This window comes from Strix aluco, chromosome 2 (genome assembly GCF_031877795.1).
Source record: "Strix aluco isolate bStrAlu1 chromosome 2, bStrAlu1.hap1, whole genome shotgun sequence".
NCBI classification, from domain to species: Eukaryota; Metazoa; Chordata; class Aves; order Strigiformes; family Strigidae; genus Strix; species Strix aluco.
In genome coordinates, this window is record NC_133932.1 from 104,503,704 (window position 1) to 104,528,913 (window position 25,210).

Here is a 25,210-nt window from a genome sequence, read left to right on the forward strand (position 1 = left end):
ATAGGTGTGCACGTGTACACATATGCCCCTATAGCTATTTACTCAGCACATCTGCCCTTTACAGGGAAAAGATAAATTTCCTACTTTCTGTCAGGTAATGATTGTCAATACATGCTGTCTTTTAATAAATTTACACATAGGCTAAATTTATACAAAGGGGTGAAATCCATGGCGGAATTCCTGTTGGATTCCGTTAAGTTAATTATTTAATTTTGCTCCTTACATAAATTCAAACAAGACTGGAAAAGCTAACTAAATGCTTATTGCATGGTCTGATGAGAAGGGTGTTCCTCAGCAAATAACTGGAAAAATGGATTTATAGAATCACAGAATAGTTTGGGTTGAAGGGACCTTTAAAGGTCATCTAGTCCAACCCCCCCCTGCAGTGAGCAGGGACATCTTCAACTAGATCAGGTTGATCAGAGCCTCGTCCAACCTGACCTTGAAGGTTTCCAGGGATGGGCCACCTACCACCTCTCTGGGCAGTCTGTTCCCAGTGCCTCACCGCCCTCATTGTAAAAAATTTCTTCCTTTATATCTAGTCAAAATCTGCTCTCTTTTAGTTTAAAACCATTACCCCTTGTCCTATCACTACAGGCCCTGCTAAAATGTTTGTTCCCATCTTTATTACAAACCCCTTTTATATATTGAAAGGGCTTTATAAGGTCTCCCCGGAGTCTTCTCTTCTCCAGGCTGAACAACCCCAACTCTCTCAGCGTGTCCTCATAGGGGAGTTGCTCCAGCCCTCTGATAATTTTGTGGCCCTCCTCTGGACTCACTCCAACAGGTCCATGTCTTTCCTGTGCTGAGGGCCCCAGAGCTGGATACAACACTCCAGGTTGGGGTCTCACAAGAGCAGAGTAGAGGGAGAGAATCACCTCCCTCGACCTGCTGGCCACACTTCTCTGGGCTGCGAGTGCACATTGTTGGCTCATGTCCAGCTTTTTGTCCACCAGTACCCCCAAATCCTTCTCCTCAGGGCTGCTCTCCATCCCTTCATCCCGCAGCCTGTACTGATACCAGGGGTTGTCCCAACCCACGTGCAGGACCTTGTTCTTGGCCTTGTTGAACCTCATGAGGTTCACGTGGGCCCTCTTCTTGATCTTGTCCAGGTCCCTCTGGATGGCATCCTGTCCCTCAGGCGTGTCAACCACACCACTCAGCTTGGTGTCATTGGCAGACTTGCTGAAGGTGCACTCAATCCCACTGTGTCATTGATGAAGATATTAAACTGTACTGGTTCCAGTATGGACCCTTGAGGGACACCACTTGTCACTGATCTTCATCTGGACATTGAGTCGTTGACCACTACACTCTGGATGCGACCATCCAACCAATTCCTCATTGAATGCTTTCAGGTTTTGCTGCATTGTTGGGCAAGTGAGGCCCTTCAGATTTCTCTGAAATGGATGACAGAGAGCTGGTATGGTATTGGTGGTGGGGAGAACCTGTGTAATTCAAGTACTGAAGAACAAAATGCAGACAAGACAAAATGGTTATGGTTCCTATGCTGATAAACCAGTACAGTTTCTGTCCAGCATCTTTCAGAGTCTTTGTCGTTATTTACAAGTCTGTTGGTTTCATGAGGTAGGTGACCTTTCAGGTGGCTCTGTGTTGATGCTCAGGTCTCCAGAGTCTACTAGCTGATGCCACAGGAAAATACTTAACCTACTGCCTACCAAGGCAGTGTAACTGGTAGACTGCTGTATCTGAGCAAATACTGCAGGACCCAGCATGGTTATCAAGTCATCTACCTGATTTTGCTGTGCTGAGCTTTGTTAAAATTGCTGCAAGAAGCAAATCAGTTCAGAAATATAGAGCTCAATTGACTTGACCCTATGTGAGAAACCAGCTTTTCTCATAGGTGGCTGCTCTTAGGACAAGGATGTGTCTAAGAGTTATTTCCCTGTTATGATTAGATGAACAGAGTGGATTAGCCAGTTAAGATAGAGCAGAAGGGACAAGTGAGGTAGGTTTCTTTTTCTTGCTTGACTCTTTTTTTTTTTTTTTTTTTTTTAAAAACACATGAGTCTTAACAGAAGCATTGTTGTGTTTTTTAATCTTCCATCCACATAAGTTTACTATGATTTGAATTTATTTGTATTTATATATATACAATCTGTCTAGCATGTACCTAGCTGCTTCAGGTCGTTGTCTTAATTTTCCAAACTTCAGACATCCAGTTCAGAGAGATGCTGTGTTCCAGAGGTTGAAATGTTGCAGTTTATTTACATAAGTGTAACTTTTTTTCTAAGATTCTAGCAAGTTTATCTTTATGAAGGAAAGCAGAAATCAGGGTGGAGTACATGTGAATAATCTCTTGCTATTGTATTCTTGAGGAGGTTTTACTTTTAGAGTGCTGGGGAGGAAGATGAAGAATACAGTTTCTTTATGCCACTACTTATTTTACAATTTCAATTACATATACTCAAGGACAAACCCATATAGAGATTTCTTTCCCATATAAAGGTTAAATATAGGCTTGAGATGAGATAGAGAAAACCAAGCCAGTTAGTTGTGCAAAGGAGACCTGTACTCTGATATCTTGGTGTTTATTTTTTATTCTGCAGTCATTTTTACATGTATTTGCTCCTTACCTGGTTTGTTTTGAATAGTCTAGGAGTTCTTTATCCTGGCTAAATTGTGTGACGATAGGAAAAGATAAAGTATTAAAACTTCCATAGAACTTAAAAGCCCAGCACATGCGTTCTCTCTTTATTAATACCCTATATTTATTGCCTGTTTTGAGGGATGTAGAGTTGACTGAGACAAACTAGATTATTCTGTTTCTTTTGGTTGCTGCTGATTAAACAGGGAAACTTGAAAAGCTTGTTTGGATTTCATTGCTGCTTTTTTTTTTTTTTTTGTTCTTGTTAGAATTAAGACTTAAGATCAATAAGGGTAGCTGACTGGAGCAGAAACACTTCTGACCTAGTTTGGTGAAGTAAGAGTGCTGATAAATGCATCTTTGGTCTGTTGTGTTTTGCCAGCAGAGACAGGACTGCCCAGAGCAGTGCTAGAGAACAAGATTGCTGATACATGTTAGCCTGAACAGGAGTCACATGTGTTTGTCTGTAGTACTTACAGTTGACAGAAATAAATAGGCCAGTTGTTTGAGTGGGTAAGTACTATGTTTTCCTCTCAAGATTGTTGAAGGGTAGTTCCAGTGTGTTGTATGGTACAGGAATCTGCTGATAAACTTCATTAGAGTATCAGCGAGAGTGAAACAAGATTTAATGTAATGTTCTCCCCCCCTCCAATGCAGCCTTGAAATCTAGTTAAAGAAAAGTGTTGGAACTAACTGTAAGGTGTGTGTTTTACATTTCGTGCATTGTTTCAAAAATTGTTAAGGCAGTACTTTTTTAAAGGGAGCTATCAGCATGGATCGTGTGCTCTTTAATCTTTCTCAGTTTTAAAATGCTTTTTAATTGTTTTTTTTTGTTGTTTTTGCTTTGTCTACTTGCATTTTCAAAATGTATACAAACCAAATGGAGAAACAAAATAATCAAATATAAATGTTTTTTGTAGGTATTTTTTGAGCTGACTTCTTTCATCGAATACTAAGATTGGTAAAATCATGGATATGTACGCCAGGGCTCAGGGCAATCGAATGAAACCAAGAATATCTGTGAAAAAGGTAATTGTATTTTAAAAAAAATATTATTTCAGAGCTTTTAGATCTTTATCGCAACAGTCTGATAATGAACCAAGTAAACTGCTATGTTTGGTTGGGGTGTTGGTGTTTTTTTTTTTTCTCTTTATATGTTTTAAGCAGACATGTTACATGTTTTAAGCAGATTTTGTTGTTTTAAGGGAACAGTGTCTGTGATATAGGTTCTGTAGAAACTGCTTGAAGGCAAAGGTGAGCATTATTGGACTTCCAGGCAGGTAATTGGTTGTTCCAGGTTCTGATATGGAATGTTAACTGTCATACATTAAGCAGTTTGTAAGTATGGGTGATATTCTTTCACTTTAAGACACACGGTATTGGCTTATAAGAAATCTTCAGCTCAAATAGAGTTCTTTAACTACAGCATTCTTAACCTGAACATAAACTGGATTTTAGAGGACTTTTAGTCTGCCCTTTGTTTGTTTTTCTTCTTCAATTTAAAAAACCAAGCCAAACAAACCAACGAAACACCCCCCCCCCCCCCCGCCCCCCTATTCCAGAAACATCTTTCTAATAATGACAGTGACTGGTGATTCCTCACTGATTCTAATGGTTGCCTAAAACATTAGCTCTGTGAACTGCTCCATTGCCATTGAGCATGCTGGACTGTGTGGTTCTGGGCACATAAATTTGACCTTCCTTGAGTGTCTTGCAGAATTCTGCATTTTCATACAGCCATACTCCAATGTTTTGATCTGTGGCTACTTCCTCTTGATGTTTCCCTGTGGGGTGGCTACTTAGATTGTAGTGTGGAACCTTCTTTCTCGCAGAGACAGGCGGTAGGGTGGTCAGAATTGCACTATGTTTCATCTTCTGTTGATTTACAGCTTGCAGTCTGATTCGCGTTCTCTTCGTAATACTTTGTAATACTTAACAGGAATTGTTGCCGTAGTAGCTCTTTAAAAGTCAGTGCATGGTTGTAGTATGCACATTTAAAGGCTAAGTTTCCATTTTTACAAAATGACTTTTAAATATTCAGTCCATTTAAATCTTGCAGCACATGAAGTCAGAAAGAGCTGCTTTGGTACTTAAGAGGAGAGTAAACATGACTCTCCATGACTTGATTTCTGTGCAGATGGTGCCATCTTAGAGGTTTGTGGGTTGTCTGAAATGTTAGAGAGCAGTCGTATAAAATAGTTCATGAGACCAATTAGTACAGAATTTCCTCTAGTGTACTGTGAAGGATCCATAGATAGTGACTTCTTGATTTGCTGTCCACAAAGGAGGCAATGCAAACTTTTAATTGCTCATTTGAGCTAGAGTCATGACAAGGATTTTCATTGTTCAGGTCCGTTTTCCACTGCACACATTTGAGGATATTTGTGTTTTGCCCCTGCACACATTTGAGGATGTTTGTGTTTTTCCCCTATCATGACTTGGTAAGTCTTGCAACTGAAATTGGATTTCTTGAGAGACATGTGGATTTCAAATTTCTGTGAGGAAGGAGTACAAAGGCCGAGCAAGTAGAGCTTTATAGACTGCTTGTGTTTTGGTTTTTTTTGTCCGTGTGTTGATGTATATTGGAAGTAGTTGTACTATTTATAAAAACAAATGACATCCTTTTGTTAACATCCTCTTGTCCTTACCTAAACTGAGTGCATAGTCTTGGGAACTTGCTGGTTTTCAGTTTTTAATGTAGTTGTAGACTGTAGACTACAACTGGGGTTGTGAGATGTAGACTGGGGTTGTGAGAGAGCTTGCTTTCATTGTCTGTTGGATAGGAGGATTTCCCTGAAATTGAATCCAGTCCTTTGCTGTCACAAACACAGTTTTGATAAGAATATGAAAAAGTTACTCAATATAGTCGCACAATTAATGAGGGGACATAAAAAAAAAAACCCACTGCTGTTTATATCTTTGAACCACACTGCTGTAATAGCTAAGAATCTTAGGAGTTCCAGGCTGAAGCTATTCACAGCAAATTTATACCTTTTTTGTTCATAGTTGTCATTATTCTTCAGCTTAAATATTTTTTTTTCTCTCGCTGATGTTCACCCTCGTGATGTTTTTACAGTTGATCTGTCCTCTGTTAGCCTTGGTTTTTGGAGACTGTGTAAACTAAGGTTTTAGTCTGCTTTTGTATGAAAGCCTCAGCATTCCAGCGATTATCCTTCATAGTCCTACTTTCTGTGCTTGTTGTGAGTTAATCTTTTTACACGTGGATGATACTGTATGTACAGTTACGCAGGATGTCCTTCTCAGTGACTCTGATTTCAGTTCTTTCACTAAAGGATGCATACTAGGATCATGTTTGCTATTTTCAGTGCTGTATCATATTGACCATTCATTGCTATACTGTGATCAAGAAGTCAGCTCAGGTCTTTTATTTTCCAGCTGGTGAATTCGCAATTCTATTTTAAAGCTTGCTTTTATTTTTTAAGGATATAACTTTGTACTTCCTACAGTTGTGTTTTAAAATACTCTCACATTGAGCAAGTTCTTCCTGTATGATTTGCTATTCTTCCTCTCAGCTGATGACATCTGCTTATTTTGAATTATCATCTCCATATTTACTTTTTTTTCCCCCCCTCATTAAATTTATTAATGATGATAATGCTTGACTTGAATCTCAAGATAAATGTTGAGGAAGTTGGTTACTGGGTTACTGACCTACATGTACTATATCCTCAAAAAAAACCCTTTGACATCTCCATTTGGGCAAATTCTTCTTTTCCAGAAACAGCTCTTTTAGTAAACTCTGTCTTTCTGGTTTTGTTAACTCTTCATGTGTTTCAGTATAAATAATCTATGGAAGTCCAGATAGATGAGATCTTTTCTCAATGTATGTATTGTGCCTGTTAATTTCCATATCTCTATTCTTTCCATGTTCTGAACTTTTTAATGCTCATTAATAGGATCATAAAAACATGCATTACTTCCTTCCTCCTCCTTTTTAAATATGAATATTTTCTCTTCAGTTACGCAGTGCCGCCATGAGTGTACTACCAGATCTACATGTAGTCTTGAATGCTGGTTCTTCCATACCCGAGGGAGATTTTTCCAATTCTTGCATCTTTCTTCTTTTCCCACTTCAACTTAGTATTCTCCAAAATCTTTCCTTCACCTCAGTAGTTCTAATGGCATACTCTTGTTCTAGTTACCCATCCTGCCTTTCAGGGATAGGGAAAAATAGTTGCTTATAAATAAGGTATATGTAATAGTTTATAGCCCCAGAAAACCTAACTACTAGAGAATAATGATGAGCCCTTCTCAAACTGGATCACTGTTGGTCTGCAGAATATTAGCAGGTCACATTGTATGACTTTTTTAATTACTATTTTGAGTGCTGTGACTTAGTAAGTTACTGTAGAAGCTGAAAATGCAACATTTCAACATGCTTGCTTGACTTCACAAATGGCTTTTGTATGAGATAGGTGGAAGAATTAGTGGGGAAGAGTCTTTGAGCAATATTGGCATTGCAGCCACCTGGGAATTTGGAAGATCCAGAGAATCAAAGGGAAAGATGCTGTCAGCATACTTTGGAAAGTACAAAAATATATAATTGAAGTGTTGGAGGTAAATTGCAACAAAACGTGGGGACAAAGTTATAGATGAAAGTGGAAATCAGATGAACATTTCATTAATTTATTTCAAATGACCTAATAACTGGCTGAAATGCATTTTAAAATAGTTCAGCTGTTACTTTTCCATAAAAATGACTGTTTTGACTGCTTTAATGTCACTTGGCCTTGGCTATCAGAGCATTAGTCTGAGCCTTGTTTGCTAACATTCTGAAATATATTTTGGTGTTTCAAGGTAATTTCCTGAAGGAAAGTTTCCATTTTGCTTTTCTCTATTCATTCTAGAAATACTTTCCTAATTTTGTATTGCCATGAGCACAAGCATGGTGACACTGACCATGCTATAATAATTTGGCTTCCCATGTAGTAGTACTTGATGCCATTTTTTCGGGGCGGGGGGGTGGGGGGTGGGGGGGGTGGGGGTGTGTATGTGTGTGTGTGTTGCTAACATGCAAGATCACTTTTTACCATAAAGGGATTGTTTTTGCTGTGGGAGTATCAGAAATGCAAAACATTCTCTGACTAAATTTGGCTATCTAGCACTTCTACTATTGTTTAAGAAGCTATGCAAATTCAAAATAACTTGTCATAAATTGGACACACTGATTTCTCACTTCGTTTTTAACAGGGCAGTTGTGTAGAGAACAAATAACCGGATTAACAATTTATAACCATGTAATGATCTTATTTTTCTTTTTAACCCACTTCCTAGAGAAGATGACAATTTAAAAAAAAAAAAAAATTGCTAACTTCCTAAAACAAATGAGAGGGTGTTGTATTTTTTACGAGCTGAGTGAACCAGTTTTTGTTGTTGTTCTGTCGTCTTATTTGCCTCCAGATACCAGGGATGATAATTCTTTTGTTCTGCTGCTCTTCCTTACACTGGGAGGAAGTCTTAGATTCTTAATCCTTTTTTAGCCATCTGTGGGTGATTGCATGTCACCAGAAGTGTAAATATAAGAAATGTTACAAGAAGTATTTACATGGGATTAAGTTACAGTTATTTCGCATTCTTCAAGGAATGGGAAAGGAGAATATGTGTGGATTTTCTTGGATTTCATTTTGTTTGTTTGTTTGTTTTCTTCCTCTCTGACTTTTGAAGCTGCCTCCATTACTTTTCTTGGCTAAATTTGCTTTTTGTCCTTTTTAAGGAAAAGTTGTTGGAAAAGTTCCATATACAGGCTTTGATGCAAGGAATACATGGGGCTTGGAGTTCTTCTTGGATTCATCTGTTTCTTTTTTCCAAGTCTGCATGTTCTCACTCTTTTTTTAATGCAGAATGGTCAACTTCTTTTGGAATAAAAATATTGCTTGAAGAAAACAACTTAGCTGTTTTCAGTTCCATGTCCTGAAGTAAATTTAAACTTAAAACCTGGTGATTTATATACAAAGTAATTTGAAATAGTACTTAAAGTAGGGACACCTATGGGGGTAGGGGATAGCTGGATGGACCCTGTATCCAAGACTGGAAATGTTTTTCTTTTTTTCATTGTTTTTCAGAGTTTTGGTGAAGGTGTACTGCACTCTATGAAGTCACTGCTACACAGCAGAAAAAAACTATGCAGTGTATCAGCAGAGGAATGTCTAAATCGGGAAGAACAAGATAATTTTATTGAGGTTTGGCATAACCTGATCATTTATATATATTATGTGGCTATGATAGAAAATGATTTAGCTTGAAGCAGCATGGAAAGTTGCAGGGTAGTAAATGTGAACAATACTGCAAATCACTGGTCATAAAATCTGTACTTCCTGTTGTCATCCTTGAATTCAGTCACTGTAGTCTTGAAAAGAGCAGTGACATTTCAAGATGGCATTTCTCTGCTTTGTAGGTTTTGTGAAACTAAAAACCCAAAATGTGTAGATAGATGATTTTGTAAGAATTGTATAACTGGGTGTACTGCATTTGTGAGCACTCCTGTGATCCAGGTTGTATGGATGGTATCCTAACAAAGTAGTAGAACATTTTGACCCAGGTCTGAAGATAAAAGTTACAGTGATTGGTCTTGTTTGCCCTGTGCTCAGCACTAAAACCTGAAGTCTCAGCATTGCAGATCTAGACTTCTTTTACATTAATATAGATGGGCCAAAAACTGGATGAGAGGAGGAGACCTGGACAGAATGCAGGACTGTCTAGGTAAATCTCAAGCTGTGAGAAGGAATAACTAGAGCTGTTTGAGTTACAAGACAGCAGCTTCTCCAAAGGGAAAAGAAAAAAGTAAGAAGCAGTGTGTACCATGTATCTCGTATTAAGTGTTTTAGAAGACTACTAAGGAGTAGTTGACAGGCCTGACAAGGAGCTTAGAGAAAGAGAGGATGATGTGAACTAGCCAGATGGAGTACCTGAGAGATAGGGAGAAGTGAAGCAAAAAAGACTCAGGAGGTGGTTAGGGAAGACTCATAACTGGATAAATAGTAGCAGCAGAAAGGGAAGAGGCAGATTGTGTGACCAGCAGAGATGAGTTAGAATTGCCTGGATAATACCAGGGATTTTGGGACTGGATGGGTGGTGAGATTGTGACTGTATGAAAGGTTTGGGGAGCAGGCAAGAAACGGAATTTGTGAAAGATGCAGAGCTATGACAAATCAGAGGTGAGGAAGAAGAGCTAAGTAGTAGAAGAGTGGCAGAACCTTGTTTCTGTTTGTTCAGTCAGACCATGCTCTAGAATATACAAAACCCCTCAGACATTGCCTGCACACACACCCCCTTTTTTTTTTTTCTTGTAGCAAATAGCTGGCAACGTGTTTTATGTGCCTGTAATGATGGTCCCTATGGAGCAAGATAGCTGATTATATTTAGTTACCTTATTAGCTCAAGCAATTAAGAGCCCTCTGGTTGAAATGTAAGAGGGTCAATATCCTGCCACAGAACAGGGTTTTTTTTTCTTATGAAAATATAGGAAAAGACACCTATATGCAGAATAACATTAAAAGAACACTATTAGGACTGCAAAGATAATTACTCAGACTTATGAAAAACAGAATTCCTGTTTTCCTGTACAATTTTAATTCATTTCCTCTGTACCCATGGGTTACAATAACCTTCAAATACAGTGTCTCATACACTATTTTTAGCTTAAAGAAAAGGCTTGTGTTACTGGTTATTGGCCTTTCTATCTCCCTGGCCTACTCCCCAACAACTTTTGAACTGATGTACTAACTTTAGACATGTTCAAGGTATTAAAAAGTGATTATTTTTCTGTAAAAACTGGAGGTTGGGCACAATAAAGAAATCTGAATTAGTGTTGTTATTGAGGCAAAAATAGGCAGACTGGGCTGTGATGTAGTCTCTTTGACAGCAGCCTGCTGGCCTGTCAGTGTACATATGGACTGGTTGGCCTTCATTTGTGTGAAACATTCTGCCCTATCTTTGTGCAATGAGTTATCCCATGGGAGAAGGAAGGGTTGGAATCATTATCTTGAGGAAGAGGAAAGGGCATGTAAGAAGACAAAAGAGCAAACACCCATAAAAAAACCCCAAAACAAACTACAAAAAAAACCCCAAGAGCAACAAACCCGAAAGCCTTCCAAAATGTTCTTCAGAGGACTATTTTTTTTTCCAAGTTCTTTAAATTGTTTTCTATTTTGCCTCTTCTGTGGAGGAATTCAGTTCATATTGTAGGTACTGTACAGATAAAAAAGTGTAGAAGTTGAAAGGTGTCTTGCAGATATTGTGCAGATAAAAGATGTAAGAGCTGAAGGAAAGATGTAGCAGTTGAAGGGTACATTGCTCAAACAGGATTGTTTCATAGTTAACACAGTGAATATGGTGCTGGAGACCTGTAATTTGTCTGGAGCTATTTGGAAAGCTACTATGAACCATTCTTTCATTTATGATGTTGTCATAACTGAAATAAGGGTAAGTGGATGTAAACAGGAAGTTATTTTCTGGGGGCACAATATCTTCCCAGCATGAGACCTCCTGAAGTAAACAAGTCAGAATTTTTCATATTTTGATATGGTTTCAGTTTAAAAGAAAGTTTGGGGGTTTTTTTTGGTCACACATTGAAATAACATATTCAAAACTCAAATACAGTTTGAAACAGAGTTGTTCTTCGGCCGTTTCTGTTCTAGCTCTGTCCCTTTCAGAGATTCTGTGTATGCACAAGGAGGTAGCTGAACCAGTTAATAATAAATGATTATAAACATAGCACTGTTCTTTGCTGTTTTTAAACTTGAGAACCAAATGACTACCTCAGAGTAACAGGGAGTAGCTGCTACAAATTTAGTATGAGCTGTGGCTTGAATACATAAAATTCAATCTATTGCATAGTGCTCTGAAATAATTGAATCCAAGCCATATCAAACTTAAGCCCAAACATCAGTGGAAATATTTAATCTTTATGCTTTATTCTATACAAAATGGAAGCAAAATTCATTATCTTACAACCCTTTTCGATTTAGGATTTTTTTTTGAGCATGCAGATACCCTATTGATTTGTCCTTAGGAAAATACTAAATGAGAACTGAGGAAATCTGATGTTTCAAACAAAGTAGCAGATGTAAAATAGATTATGATCTGACACTGAAGAATGAAGGTAAGACAAAATACTGACTCTCTTCTCTCATGGGTGATTTCAACCACCCCGATATCTTTCGGAGGGACAACACAGCAGGGCATAAGCAATCCAGGAGGTTCCTGAAATGCACTGATGATACCTTCCTTCTCCAAATGATAGAGGAGCCAACAAGGAGAAGTGCTATGATGGACCTTGTTCTCACCAACAAGGAGGGGCTGGTGGGGAATGTGAAGCTCAAGGGCAGCCTTGGCTGCAGTGACCAGGAAATGGTGGAGTTCAATACCCTTAGGGCAGTGAGGAGGGCGCACAGCAAGCTCACTACCCTGGGCTTCAGGAGAGCAGACTTTGGCCTCTTCAGGGATCTGCTTGGCAGAGTAGCATGGGATAAAGCCCTGGAGGGAAGAGGGGCCCAAGAAAGCTGTTTAATATTCAAGGATCATCTCTTCCAAGCTGAGGAGCGATGCATCCCAACAAAGAGGAAGTCAGACAAAAATGACAGGAGGCCTGTGTGGATGAACAAGAAGTGCCTGGACAAACTCAAACACAAAAAGGAAGCCTACAGAGGGTGGAAGCAAAGAAATTGTCCAAGCAGCCAAGGACCAGGTTAGGAAAGCTAAAGCCCTGGTAGAGTTAAACCTGGCCAGGGACATCAAGGACAAGAAGAAAAGCTTCTATAGGTACATTGGTGATAAAAGGAAGACTAGGGAGAATGTGGGCCCTTTCCAGAAGAAAATGAGAGAGCCGGTTACCCAGGATATGGAGAAGGCTGAGGTACTCAACATGTGTTTTGCCTCAGTCTTCACTGGCAGGTGCTCCAGCCATCATCGCCCAAGACACAGAAGACAAAGGCAGGGACTAGGAGAATGAAGAACAGCCCACTGTAGGAGACGATCAAGTTCAAGTCCATCTAAGGAACCTGAAGTTGCACAAGTCCATGGGACCTGATGAGATGCATCCTTGGGTCTTGAGGGAACTGGTGGATTAAGTGGCTAAGCCACTACCCATCATATTAGAGAAGTTGTGGCAGTCTGATGAAGTTCCCGCTGATTGTAAAAAGGGAAGCATAACCCCCATTTTTAAAAAGAGAAAAAAGGAAGACCCAGGGAACTACGGGCCAGTCAATCTCACCTCTGTGTCTGGCAAAATCATGGAGCAGATCCTCCTGGAAACTGTTGTAGGGCACATGGAAGATAAGGAGGTCATTGGTGACAGTCAGCATGGCTTCACTAAGGGCAAATTGTGCCTGACAAATTTGGTGGCCTTTTATGATGGGGTTACAGTGTTGGTGGATAAGGGAAGAGCAGCTGCCTTGACTTGTGCAAAGCATTTGACGCTGTCCCACATGACATCCTTGTCTCTAAATTGGAGAGACATGGATTCGACAGATGGACCGCTCGGTGGATAAGGAATTGGCTGGATGGTTGCACTGAAAGAGTTGCAGTGAAGGGCTTGATGTGCAAGAGGAGAGCAGTGATGAGTGGTGTTCCCCAGGGGTTGGTATTGGGGCCGGTGCTGTTTAACATGTTTGTTGGTGACATGGACAGTGGGATGGAGTGCACCCTCAGCAAGTTTGTCGATGACACCAAGCTGTGTGGTGCAGTTGACACACTGGAGGGAAGGGATGTGACATCCAGAGGGATCCTGACAGGCTTGAGAGGTGGGCCTGTGCAGAACAAGGCCAAGTACAAGGTCCTGCACATGGGTCAGGGTAATCCCAAGCACAAACACAGGCTGGGCAATGAGTGGATTGAGAGCAGCCCTGAGGAGAAGGACTTGGGTGTAGTAGTGGGTGGAAAACTGTGACCCAGCAATGTGCACTCGCAGCCCAGAAAGCCAGCTGTGTCCTGGGCTGCATCAAGCAGGTCTAGCAGGGTGAGAGGGAGGTGATTTTTCCGGCTGTACTTTGCTCTTGTAAGACCCTGCCTGGAGTGCTGTATTCAGCTATGGAGACCTCAATGTAAGAAGGACATGGATGTGTTCGTGTGGGTCCAGAGGAGGGCCATGAAGATGATGAGGGTGCTGGAGAGACTTGGGGTTATGAGGGCAGCCTGAGAGACTTGGGGTTGCTCAGCCTAGACAAGAGGATGCTCTGGGGAGACCTTGTAGCAGCCTTCCAGTACTTATCTGCCCACAAGAAAGCTGGAGAGGGACTTCTTACAAGGACATGTAGTGATAGGACAAGGAGTAATGGTTTTAAACTGAAAGAGGGTAGATTTAGATTAGATGTAGGGAGAAAGTTCTTCATGGTGAGAGTGATGAGGCACTGGAACAGATTGACCAGAGAGGTTGTGGCTGCCCCCTCCTTGGAGCTGTTCAAGGCCAGGTTGAACGGGGCTTTTGAGCAGCCTGCTCTAGTGGAAGGTCACCCTGCCCATGATGATCTTCAAGGTCCCTTCCAACCCAAACCATTCTATGATTCTGTCATGGTTATATGACTCTTTGGTCTGTTCGTGTTGGAATGACACAAGATACTTGTAGACAGAAGAGAGGGACAATATGTGAGAAAGTATCTCCCCTGTCCACAAGCACAAAAAACTGAGATAAAGCTGATATTTCTGACATATTCCAGGCTCCTGAGCCTGACAAGACCTTTTTTTTTTTTTTTTTTTTTTTGAGATTGAATATTTTAATTCCTTTACTTTAGGGGTTTCTCTACTCAGATATTGCATACAAACATCTGGCTTAAATAACCTCTTGTGTTATGGCCGTAGGCTAATCGATTTACATGGTAAATTGTATAACGTGTTGGCATTATGCTTTCTTCAGTATATCCTATGTATCACAGTTTGTTAGCATGGACAGATTTCATACTGGAACTGTTTTATATGTGTCCAGCCTGAAGCAAGGACTGATGAGCACTGATCTTTGCAAAGTCATGTTTATTTTAACAGATACAATGAGGCTTGTATGTGTTGGTTAGTGTATACCAGCCGGTAGGCCACTAGAAAAATTTCTTTGTAGTGGGTTTTAACTGTTGTATATGCTCTTTAGTCTGATCTGACCTTTCACATGTCAAGTAGTATAGCATTACTATTCTTTATGTAAGACTGTGTGCAACTGTCTGAGCAAGCTGTGCTACCCTAAGGTATGATTTTCATGGTGTTAGAATGAAGCTTTATGGTAAAGCCTGCTGAATTTTTAACTCTTAAATATCTGCAGAAAACAAAAAAAATTTTTTTGTACTTCAATATGTTCACATATTTATTTTACAGATTACATTTATAGGTTTTGCTGAAGAGATGGGTACTGCTCATTTGCAGGTACAGTATATGTCTATCTATATTGGAAAATAATGTTCTTCAGCACTGATGATTTCTTCTAAGTAGTACCTGGTTTTTTTTCGTGGAGGATTTTTGGTGTTCAAGAAATTAAATATATGTATCTTGAGCATTTAAAACCCTAAGTTTTAAATATCACTGAAATGTTGAAAATAATTATTTTAATATGATCGTTAGTGTTTTATATTGGTGTGGTTTGAGCCCAGAGGGCAACTGAGTGCCATGCAGCTGCTCCCTTACTCCCTCCCCCTCAGGAATGGGAAGGAGAAAAATACCACGAAAGGCTCCGGAATTGAGATAAGGACAGGGAGGGATGACTCACCCATTATGGTCATGGGCAAACGACAGACTCCTAAGAGGAAGAAAAAGATCATCAATTTAATTCAAACACTAACAACAACAACAACAACACTTAACAGACAGAGTAGGACAGTGAAAAGTATAACCACATCTTAAAAACACCTTGCCTCCACCCCTCCCTTCTTCCGGGGCTCAGCTTTGCTCCTGATTTCTCTACCTCCTCCCCTCCAAGTGGCGCAGGGGAGCAGGGGATGGGGGTTGCCATCAGTCCTGCCGCTTCTTCCACCTCAGGGGAAGGACACCTCACACTCTTCCCCTGCTCCAGCATTGGGGTCCCTCTCATGGAAGACAGTTCTCCACAAACTTGCTCCGACATGAGTCCTTCCTATGGGCTGCAGCTCTTCCTAAACTGCTCCAGTGTGGGTCCCTCCCGCATGTTGCAGTCCTCCCAGCACTGAAATACAATGGTGCGGGCTTCCCTCAGAGTCCCGGCCTTCTTTGGGTGCATCCACCTGCTCCAGCATAGGGTTCTCCACAGGCTGCAGGTGGGCATCTGCTCTACCGTGGACCTCCATGTGCTGCAGGGGCACAGCCTGCCCTCTCACCATGGGCTGCAGGGGAGTCTCTGCTCTGCTGCACCTTTCCCACCCCCTCCCTCCTTTCTTCCACTGACCTTAGTGTTTGCATATGTGTCCTCCTCACAACTCCAACTCCTCCTCCCAGGTTCTCCTTAAATATGTTACCAAAGAGGTGGAGCCACCGTTACTAATTGGCTCGGCCTTGGCCAGAGGTGGGTCCAACTTGGAACCAGGGGAGCTTCAAGAAGCTTCTCACAGAGGCCACTGCTTATAGCCCCTTCCACTGCTACCAAAAGCCCTGCCACTCACACAAACCCAGCACATATATATATTTAAAATATTACCTCGGTCAGTCTTTGTATTGGGTTTTTTTTGTTAAAAACCTGTGTGTATTAGTATTTTGCTTTGTAACCTTCTTAGTAGAGTTGTACTTATTAATATGGTACAATTGTCATCTGCAAAGCGAAAACTTTATTGGATTGACTGCTAGCTGTGAATTGCTGATGGAGGACCAGGAGTCAGTATTATGGTTATGCCTTAAGATATTATTCTGTAGAGTTAGATGAGGAAATACTATTTTAAAAGGGGAAGCATGGCAAACTAGTGGAGGTATGTTGTGCCATTTTAAGATGTTAAGGGTTTAATGTTCCTGTGCAATTTACAGAAGTAAAACTCATAACATACATGTTTACAGTGCAATTCCACACTTCTTTGTCAAGATCTTAGTAGATAGAGATTGCTGTAATAGTTTGCTCATGTTTAAAAATGGAAACCAGCAACTCTGAATCCATTTGTTTTTAAAGTTGTATCAGTGTTGCTAATTAATCAAATTATGATAGTACTAGGCATTCTTTCAAGTACGGGTAAGAACTCTTCATTGTCTAGAGTTAGGTGGAATTTAGAGAAAATTGGGCTGAATAAGTTTGTGGAGACTTGCTTTGTACCATATGGATCAGTAGTGTTTAGACTGTTTTAAAAAAATCATAAATCTTTCATAGGCCTTTTCGATGTTAGGTAAATCTAAAAGTTATCCAAGATCATGCTTGAAGAAGTGCCTTATCTCTTGTTTTTGTAATAGGGGTCTAAAACACCATTCCAATAAAGCAGACTAAGAGCATAGAGAGATCTGTTGAGAGCCACTGTTAGCTGAGTTCAGTGTTTTCTTTGTAGTTGCATACCTTGTAGGATGTACAACTGCTTTTCAGTGCTTACAAGATTGTCCTTTGTGACTTTTAAGCGTCTTCTGGCCCGTGAGAAACAGTATAATTTCTTTTGGTAGAAGAGGGAGCTGGACACGAGTATGGACTGAATTAAAGCTTGTTTACGTGAGCTTTACACCACAGTTTGAGAGAATAATTGGGGGATGGGGCAAGAAATAGGGAAGAAAAGAGAAGCTTTACCAAAATGAACATCTGTTACTATTTAGGGAGGATATGAGATCAAAACCATCATCATTTACATGTTTTTTTTCACTTTGTATTCTCAATGTGTTTATGTATTTAAATCAGGAGTTGGCAGCTGTTTCAGTAGAGCTTCCAGATGTTCTGAAATCGCTCCAGTTGTGCAAACTAAAAGAAAATGAGGTTATATTTCTAAAAGATGTAAAGAAAACCTTGGCAAAACCTTATGTCTTGAAACATCAGGTAAAAATTTGTATCTTCTTGCATATCTTAATTACAAAAGCATTATATTTGGCCTCATAAAGAGTTTAGTCATATCACACCTTGTCTTGGGCCATCTTAGGCACAGTGGTATTAATGTTGTTACATTTCAGTGGTTTCTTTAAAATGAATGTTAGAAAATCTCAAAACTCGGTGCTTTCAAGTGCTGTATTATTAACAGAAAATATTTAACAAATATTTAATTATGGTGCTGATCCCATGCTTCTGCTTGGATATAGTCCTTTTCACTGTCAGTTTGGAAAAAAGAAGAAACTCATCTCTCTGCTCTGCTCAGATGTAGCTTTCATCCTTCGCAGGCTTTTCTTCTTGAAACAGAGGTGCCAAAAATTACGAGAATGTCAGGTGTTCCTAAAACTCAGTGAGCTCTTTTCTTACTAAAAATTATTTACAATTATAAATGCTGTTAATTATATAATTTCCATTATTTTTATTTCAATATTATTATTTTGTTAATGATATTATTTTCAATTACAAATGTTGTTAAAGGAAACTTCTTAAAGCAATATTGGCTGATCATGCATGTTAAATTTAATTATGTTGTATATAAGGTAAAAAATAACGTTGAAGAAACAAGTATCTATAAACTGAAGTGCTATTCATCATAAACGTGATTTGAAATACTGTCTTCCTCTACAGATTTTTAACATGCATTCTTTAATGGATTCTTGAATACATATTATCAGAGTTGTATTACACAACCTTTTGTTTGTTTGTTTTATTGCAATGATTTATTCAGAATGCAGAAGTTATGAAGATGAGTGATTTTACCTATGACACTACACAAACTGTTCCATTCATTTTCTTATCTTTAAAATATTTGTAAATTGGTTACTGTTCATAAAAATACATAGAAGGAATCCCTTGCTACTCCTGACAGTTAACATCATTCTAGATTGTTATGTTTGCTTTCTTGTTTCTCTCTTTTTCAAGAATCAACTTCCTGAAGTGTTTTGTGTGGTGAGACTGTCTCCTTCGTTCCCAAGGATCAAAGCTGATTATATATTTAACTTGCTGAGCAAGTATACCACAGGCATAAGATATGCAGTGGAAATAAACTCATCGCAAAAACATCAAACAGAGACATCCCATGGAGAAGATGATGATACTAATCAGTCAGTTTCTTCAATTGAGGATGATTTTGTCACTGCTTTTGAACACTTAGATGAAGATGAGCCTTCAAAGATACAAAGTGCTGGTAAGTTCTTGCATGCTGTTGACTGCAGAAATTGTTATTTGAAATTTAGGCTGTCAAGATTTCATGAGAAAGTAAATGTAAATAAATAGTAATTTTTTTATATTAATCATGTTCTGTAAAGGGATATTATGCAATTGAAAATTTAATTTTTTTGCTATTCTTTTCACAACAGTTTATCAGCTCATAAACCAAAGATTCTAATCTCGGTGTTGGATGCAGGTGGAATAGAATCTTGTTCTACTTTGTGTACTAAAAAATACATGGATTTGTCAACGATTAGATTAGTGTAATAGGATTTGAAAAAAATTAAAGACTTCTTTAATTATAAAAGACCAGCTAGTATTTTGCAACAATAACAAACCCAGCAGTTGCCATCAAAATCTGTCAAAATTTGGTTTTCTGTAGTTCTTTGGAAATTCTTGGTTTTGAAGGAATTTTTTTTTTTTTTTTTTTTTTTCCTTCTCAGGTGCATGTAGCTTTACTTCTCGAAACCATCGAGATGCTGCTTCACAGACCATCTCTGCTCAATGTTTAGAAGCTACAGAGTCAAAGTTCCTTGTGGGTTCTGCACGTCGAAAGTCATCTGCCAGATCTTCTACTTTGATTGATATTTTGGGACTTAAGGAACTGTCCTCAGTAAAAAATTCAGTTACAACCTCAATTTCTGATCCTTGGATACAAAGGAGTTTCTATAAGCCATATAATCCTTCTGATCAAGGTGTTAATTTTTTATGTAAAACATTGTTTTCTTCCTCTCCAGCTGAATCCTCTGAGTCAGATTGCTCCAGCCCAAGCCCCATCATCTTCTTAGATGAAGAAGGGTATCAAAAAAGCTTGAAGGCAAAACTTCAACTGCCAAAAATTCCAGTAGTGAAAGATGGTATAGAGGATTCAGACTCAGAAGTAAGTGAATTTTTTGATAGTTTTGATCAGTTTGATGAGCTGGAACAAGCCTTGGAAAACTCTTGTAAAGTTATTAGGGATCCCATCCTAGGGAATCCCTCCCAGAAAAGGAGGACTGCACATGAACAGTTGTCTTCTGCAAGCATTACAATGAATCCTCAGAAATTCAAGTTTGATCGTCCCACTCTCCCAGCCAATGTAAAGAAACCAACACCTCGTAAACCAGAATCACCATATAGCAGCGTCTTTGATGTCCCAGATTCCCCTCGCCCAGTTAAAACATCAGGGGAAGAGAATGGAGGCTTGTTCAGCCCTATTAGATCATCAGCTTTCAGTCCACTAGGGAGCTGTGGTTCTTCTGAATGTTTGTGTCGAATTAGTCTTGGTGGAGATGGGGCAGGTCAAAATCACCATGATGAAGTTTATAATAGTTATTCAGCATACGCTGATAGTGTTTCATTTGAAATATTGGGTTCTGTTTTTCATTCTGAGTCCTCAGCAGAACAAGCGTGTGCAGAAAATGATTCGAAACACAAAGGGATTGCTTTGAAAGAGAAAAAAGGTCAAGCTGCAGATCTTAAAATGAAAACTAGTAAGGAGCCAGATATACAAGCAAAATCTAAACATAAGTCAATGATTAGAGATAGCATTCAAAAATTTGCATCTGAATTAGTTGAAAAAAGTTTTGGCAGTGCATTTAAAGACCTGCAAAAAGGTGTTTCTTCGTGCACCAATGCACTTTGTCATTTGGCTGCTAGGTTGACTTCCTCGGTCTTTCAAATGGCTTTTTATGAGATTGGAAGACGTAGAGCAATCTCCCTGAAGGAGCGAGCCATTAATGGGATAGCAAACTTTTTGGTGAGTGAAGCTATAACTGGTGCTTTGAAAGAACTGCGGCATGTGAAGAAACAAATATTTACCAACACTGTTGCACGGTTTGCGGCAGACCTTGCTGAAGAACTTGTGTTTGAAGGAATCATGGAAGTATGCCAGTTTTCATATCCATCGACACCTACAGCTGCGCAGCCTTCATCATTTGATTATGAAGACAAAGTGGTAAGATCCTATGCCAGAGATTTGTCCGAATCTGTCATTCAGGAGGCCTTTATTGAACTATCTCAGGTTGATGTGACCTTCACAACACAAGCAGCCATTAGTGTTTCCATGGACAACATTAAATATGTGAGCGCAGAAAGTATGTTAGAGTCAACACGGACTTCCACAGTTTTTCCTAATTTTAATGATAGGGTAGCACTGAAGCCAATCCAAGATTCCAAGAAGGAATACACAGTACAGCAAGCTCTATTTTGCACCTCTGGTATTGTAAGTTCAATACCTGTGCCCTTAGCTGGAAGAGCTCTTTGTCAACATCAGGTTTCCTCTGATGCTTATAAAGTGAAAGTATCCACTGCTTCGAATTCTGATGACAATGTGAAAGTATACAAAGACTCCACTCATACATTTTTTAGAAGCAGAAAGAGAGAGGAGAAAGTCGCTTCTTTCAGAAATATATACCTAACTTCCGATCACAGTCAAAGTACTGAAAGTACTCCATCACTCTTACATAACCAAAACAATACCAAACAAATAAATAACAGATCTGGAATGAACAATAATTCAGAATTAACAAGTGGGTTGAAAGGCATTAATACTTTCTCTGGAACTATGGTAGATATGATAGTAAATGAAGCTTATGAAGCCATAACCTCATCTAGAGTAACAAAAGCAGTAGAAGAGTATACAGATTTTTTAACAAGAAAAATAATAGATAAAAAAGCTTACATGCAATGTATTGGTGAAGATTTCCCCAAGAATATGTTTGCAGATCACTTGGCCAAGTATGTCATAAAACAGTCTGTGGATGAAAGTAAAACCGTGTTATGCAACTCTAGTGAGAATTTAGCATGTAATGTGAACTCACAGACTTACACAGATATCTGTAGAAAAGAACAATGTGTGATAAAGAAGCAAGAGGCTGAGAAACAAAGTAATGTTTCTATAATTGTGGAACAACAACAGATGCCTTTGAATAATCCATGTAAATTTCTTCTTACTCCAACTCATTCTGTTCAGTGTTTTTCAGAGTCTAAAGATTGTTGGCAGGATCAAAAAGGACACAGGTTTTCTTCAAAGTCACCACCGCCTTGTTCCACTGGGACTTTTGCTAGGCGTGTTCTAGAGGATTTTACTGACACAGGAAGCTGCTCAATAGCATACTTAAACAAGCCCTCAAAAAACCATGATACTCAGAAACCATCATCAGGACCTTTGACTTACAGGCAGGTTGATTGTTTCCTGCATGCAAATAGTTTTTCTTCAGTGATGTTTGGCAGTGAAGATGCTTTGCAGATGGAAGATAAATCAAGTCTCAAAGATGGAAATACCTGTGTAATGCCTGATACACCCCCACCAACTCCTTTAGTACCATGTCAAGGTAGTTCTGAAAGAAACCTAAGAAAACTATCTAAGAAACTCAAGGGAGAATTAGCAAAGGAATTTGCACCTGCAACACCACCTTCTACACCGTATAATCCATCCGTTACTGGTTTGTCTGAAACTGAACATGACTCTTTGGAAAATGAGGAATTTATGCTGAAACTTATGCGGTCGCTTTCTGAAGAAATGGAAAGTAGTGAAGATGAAGATCATTCTGAAATGCCCATTGAGAAAGAGGAGCATTCAGAAAAAACGATTCAGTATGCAGATTGCTTAGCTAGCCATATAATTTCAATAGCGACTGAAATGGCTGCTTCCCATTTAGATGGTAAAACAAACAAAAGAGAAACTGATAGACAGGTTCAGTTAGGTATGCAAAACAAAAGATGTGGATATACTGCATTTATAAATATCCCAGAAGAGACATGCAATTCTTTATGGAATTATGCAGGTGATATGGCAGGAAAAGTTATCAGTGAGGCCAAGAAAATAGTGAAATCAAGGCATTGTAAACTGTTGAGGTTGAAGAGGGTTAACTGTCAGGTGGATTGCCTTTATCTGAGAAAAGGTGATAAAGATTATAGTTCAAAAGAACGGTGTGATCCGGTGCGGGACCAGTGGCCAGGGGAGAGAGATTCATCTGTGCTTCCTTTACCACAAGGTTCAGGCATGACGGGTTTGACTTCCAAATACCCAAGCTGTGAAAGCGTGACTGATGAATATGCAGATCATATTATTCGAGTTTTGAAAAGAGAAGGTGGTAACGCTGAACTGTTAATGGATCAGTATGCTAGCAGACTTGCTTACAGGTCTATCAAATCGGGCTTACAGCAAGCTGCGAGAAAAACTAAATTGAGATACAACAGAAAGACTTTTCCTGGGCAAAATGCACAGGTAAATGGTAAGCTGGAGCTGATCAAAACAGCAAATAAAGATACAGTACAGCAAGTGAAGAGCAGCATTCATCACTGTGAAGACCAAATGTACGGAAGGAGCATCAGCACACAGAGAACAGAATGTACAGAGTTGTTACATTTTTCAGAATCCCTTGCTCGCAGTATCACTTGTGATGTCAGGAAGAAATTGAAAATGTCGGGAGCATGTTTGCCAAAGTCTCTAACAGACTCCTGTCTATATAAAAAGACTGCATTTGATGAAGTCACAGGGGATGTTATTAAAACAAGATTTTCTAGGACATTTCTTCCTTTCTCCCCAGATCATAAACTGTATCATAGTACAGGCAGTTTAAATGAAAATGGCTACAGTGAAGGCATAATTCAAGCTATAGAACAGTATGCTAGGAAAGTAGTAGATGATACTCTAGAAATGAGTTTAGAGTCGGCTGTTCTCCATGTGGCTGAAAACAGAAAAAATGGGGATAGGCTCTCATATACTGAGAAACTGTCTCCTTTTTCTGGAACTGTCTGTAGATGCTGCAGTATGAAGGAACATCGGTACTGTACAGAAAATACATCTCATCATCTACCTGCGCAAGGATCCTCCATTCCAGTGAGGCGTTTTGTTCATTCTGGATTGGGTGGTGCCTGTCAAAAATCAAGAGTGTTTCAGCTTGATATTCCTAAAATTCATGTTGATGTAGAACAGAAGACAGTGTTTTCTGACAAGGGGGCTACTGCGGCTGTAGAGAAAGCAGAAAAAGAGCTGAGTTACACAAGTTTGACAGCTGACAGTGGTATTGGACAAGATGGAGTCAGTTTTGCTGAAAGCCTTACTACTGAAATAATGACATCAGCTATGACTAATATTGGTCAGGCAGTTAACATAAGGTAATATTAATTTTCTCTTACTTGTTGTATTCTGTACCAGAAAAAGAAGGATGTGCTCAGAAGGAAATTTTTTTTTTTAATTTTTTTTAGAAATGTACACTTTATATTCTGAATGTTTGCTTTTTATTCTTCTGGTGATACTTAAATGATTCAGAACTAGAAAAAAATTACTTTTTTCCACCTGTGGGAGCTTGAAACCAAAGTTTCTATATATATCAGCACATATACGTTCAAGTAGGTGACTAGTAAGTAGAACTTACTACTTCAACTTGAAATACTGTTATTTTTACCTGCAGTAGAGAATAGAAGACCTTATGGGTTTTGTTGGTCTGTGAGCCATGACAGAATCCAGGTTTATTCCCTATCCATATTTCTTCTGTGCTAAAGAATAGAATTGCTTTTGTCAGTAGGACCAACAACTGGTACTGGCCAAACTAGCCATTTCTTTATAGTGTGAAGGCTTTATTTTAGTTACGGCTGTGTTGTGATGGTGTCCCTATTATTGGAAAAAAACTCACAACCCCTCACTTCAAGAAAAAACAACTTACTAAAACACTTTAGCTTATGAAATAGTAATACAGTAGACAAGGAACTGACTTTCAAATTCTTGTGTATTTAGCAAAGGCTAATATACTGTTTATTAGGCCTATAAATAGGAAATACATGCCACAGTATCTGTGGCAAACAGCAACTATTTCTTAAATCGGACTGTGCAGTAATCAGAGTGACTTGAAACCTCCTCTTCTTCAGGTCCAAGAGCAACCTTTACCACGTTGTTTTTTCCAGTTTATAGTAATATTTATTGTCCTACTTTTTTTGTTTGTGTGTGAATTCCTCACACTATCTACAGGGTTTTTTTTCCTGATTTCTGGAGGGGCATCATGATGAATAATAAAACTGATTTTTATATGTTCAGTGGCTAAAGGCCACAGAGGGAGTGAACTAAGTTTTTCAAGGTTTGATATGAAATGTGTACATACTAGCAGCATAAAAGTGCTCATACGATGTATATTGTGGTGCTCTGCACGACAGAGTGTGACCAAAAAAAAAAAGTCATGTTTTTCTATACCTACAGTATCAAAGATGACACTTTGTTTCTGATTCACTTCTTAATAATATTATTTAAAATTTCTAGTTAGAATATGGCAGCAATAAAATGCAGGGTTCACAGAGATACTGTTTAGTATTTTATCTGTGACAAGGAGGTGATATTTGAGTTTTTCTATGACAAAATCTATAAATGTTTCTTATGTTGTTATCTAATGTATGATATGTAATGCATATGTTTCTTGAGAAGCTGCCTTGTGTGGTGAAAAGAACTACTGTTAGTGTTGGTACAA

At 39.1% G+C, this 25,210-nt stretch overlaps 1 protein-coding gene across 16 annotated transcripts in view; it reads left to right on the plus strand.

Moving 5' to 3' along the window:
• The window catches only part of AKAP11 (A-kinase anchoring protein 11), a 45,331-nt gene that overhangs the window by 2,802 nt on the left and 17,319 nt on the right, over window positions 1-25,210 (plus strand). For 5 of the 16 annotated variants that reach the window (XM_074815608.1, XM_074815617.1, XM_074815623.1 and 2 more), the window contains exons 2-8: window positions 1,113-1,587; window positions 3,529-3,637; window positions 8,692-8,808; window positions 14,924-14,971; window positions 17,376-17,510; window positions 18,480-18,744; window positions 19,211-23,870. In XM_074815608.1, the coding sequence (XP_074671709.1) occupies window positions 3,578-3,637; window positions 8,692-8,808; window positions 14,924-14,971; window positions 17,376-17,510; window positions 18,480-18,744; window positions 19,211-23,870 (5,285 nt within the window). In that variant the 5' untranslated portion in view covers window positions 1,113-1,587; window positions 3,529-3,577. The other 11 variants (XM_074815624.1, XM_074815609.1, XM_074815610.1 and 8 more) reach the window with 11 other exon arrangements.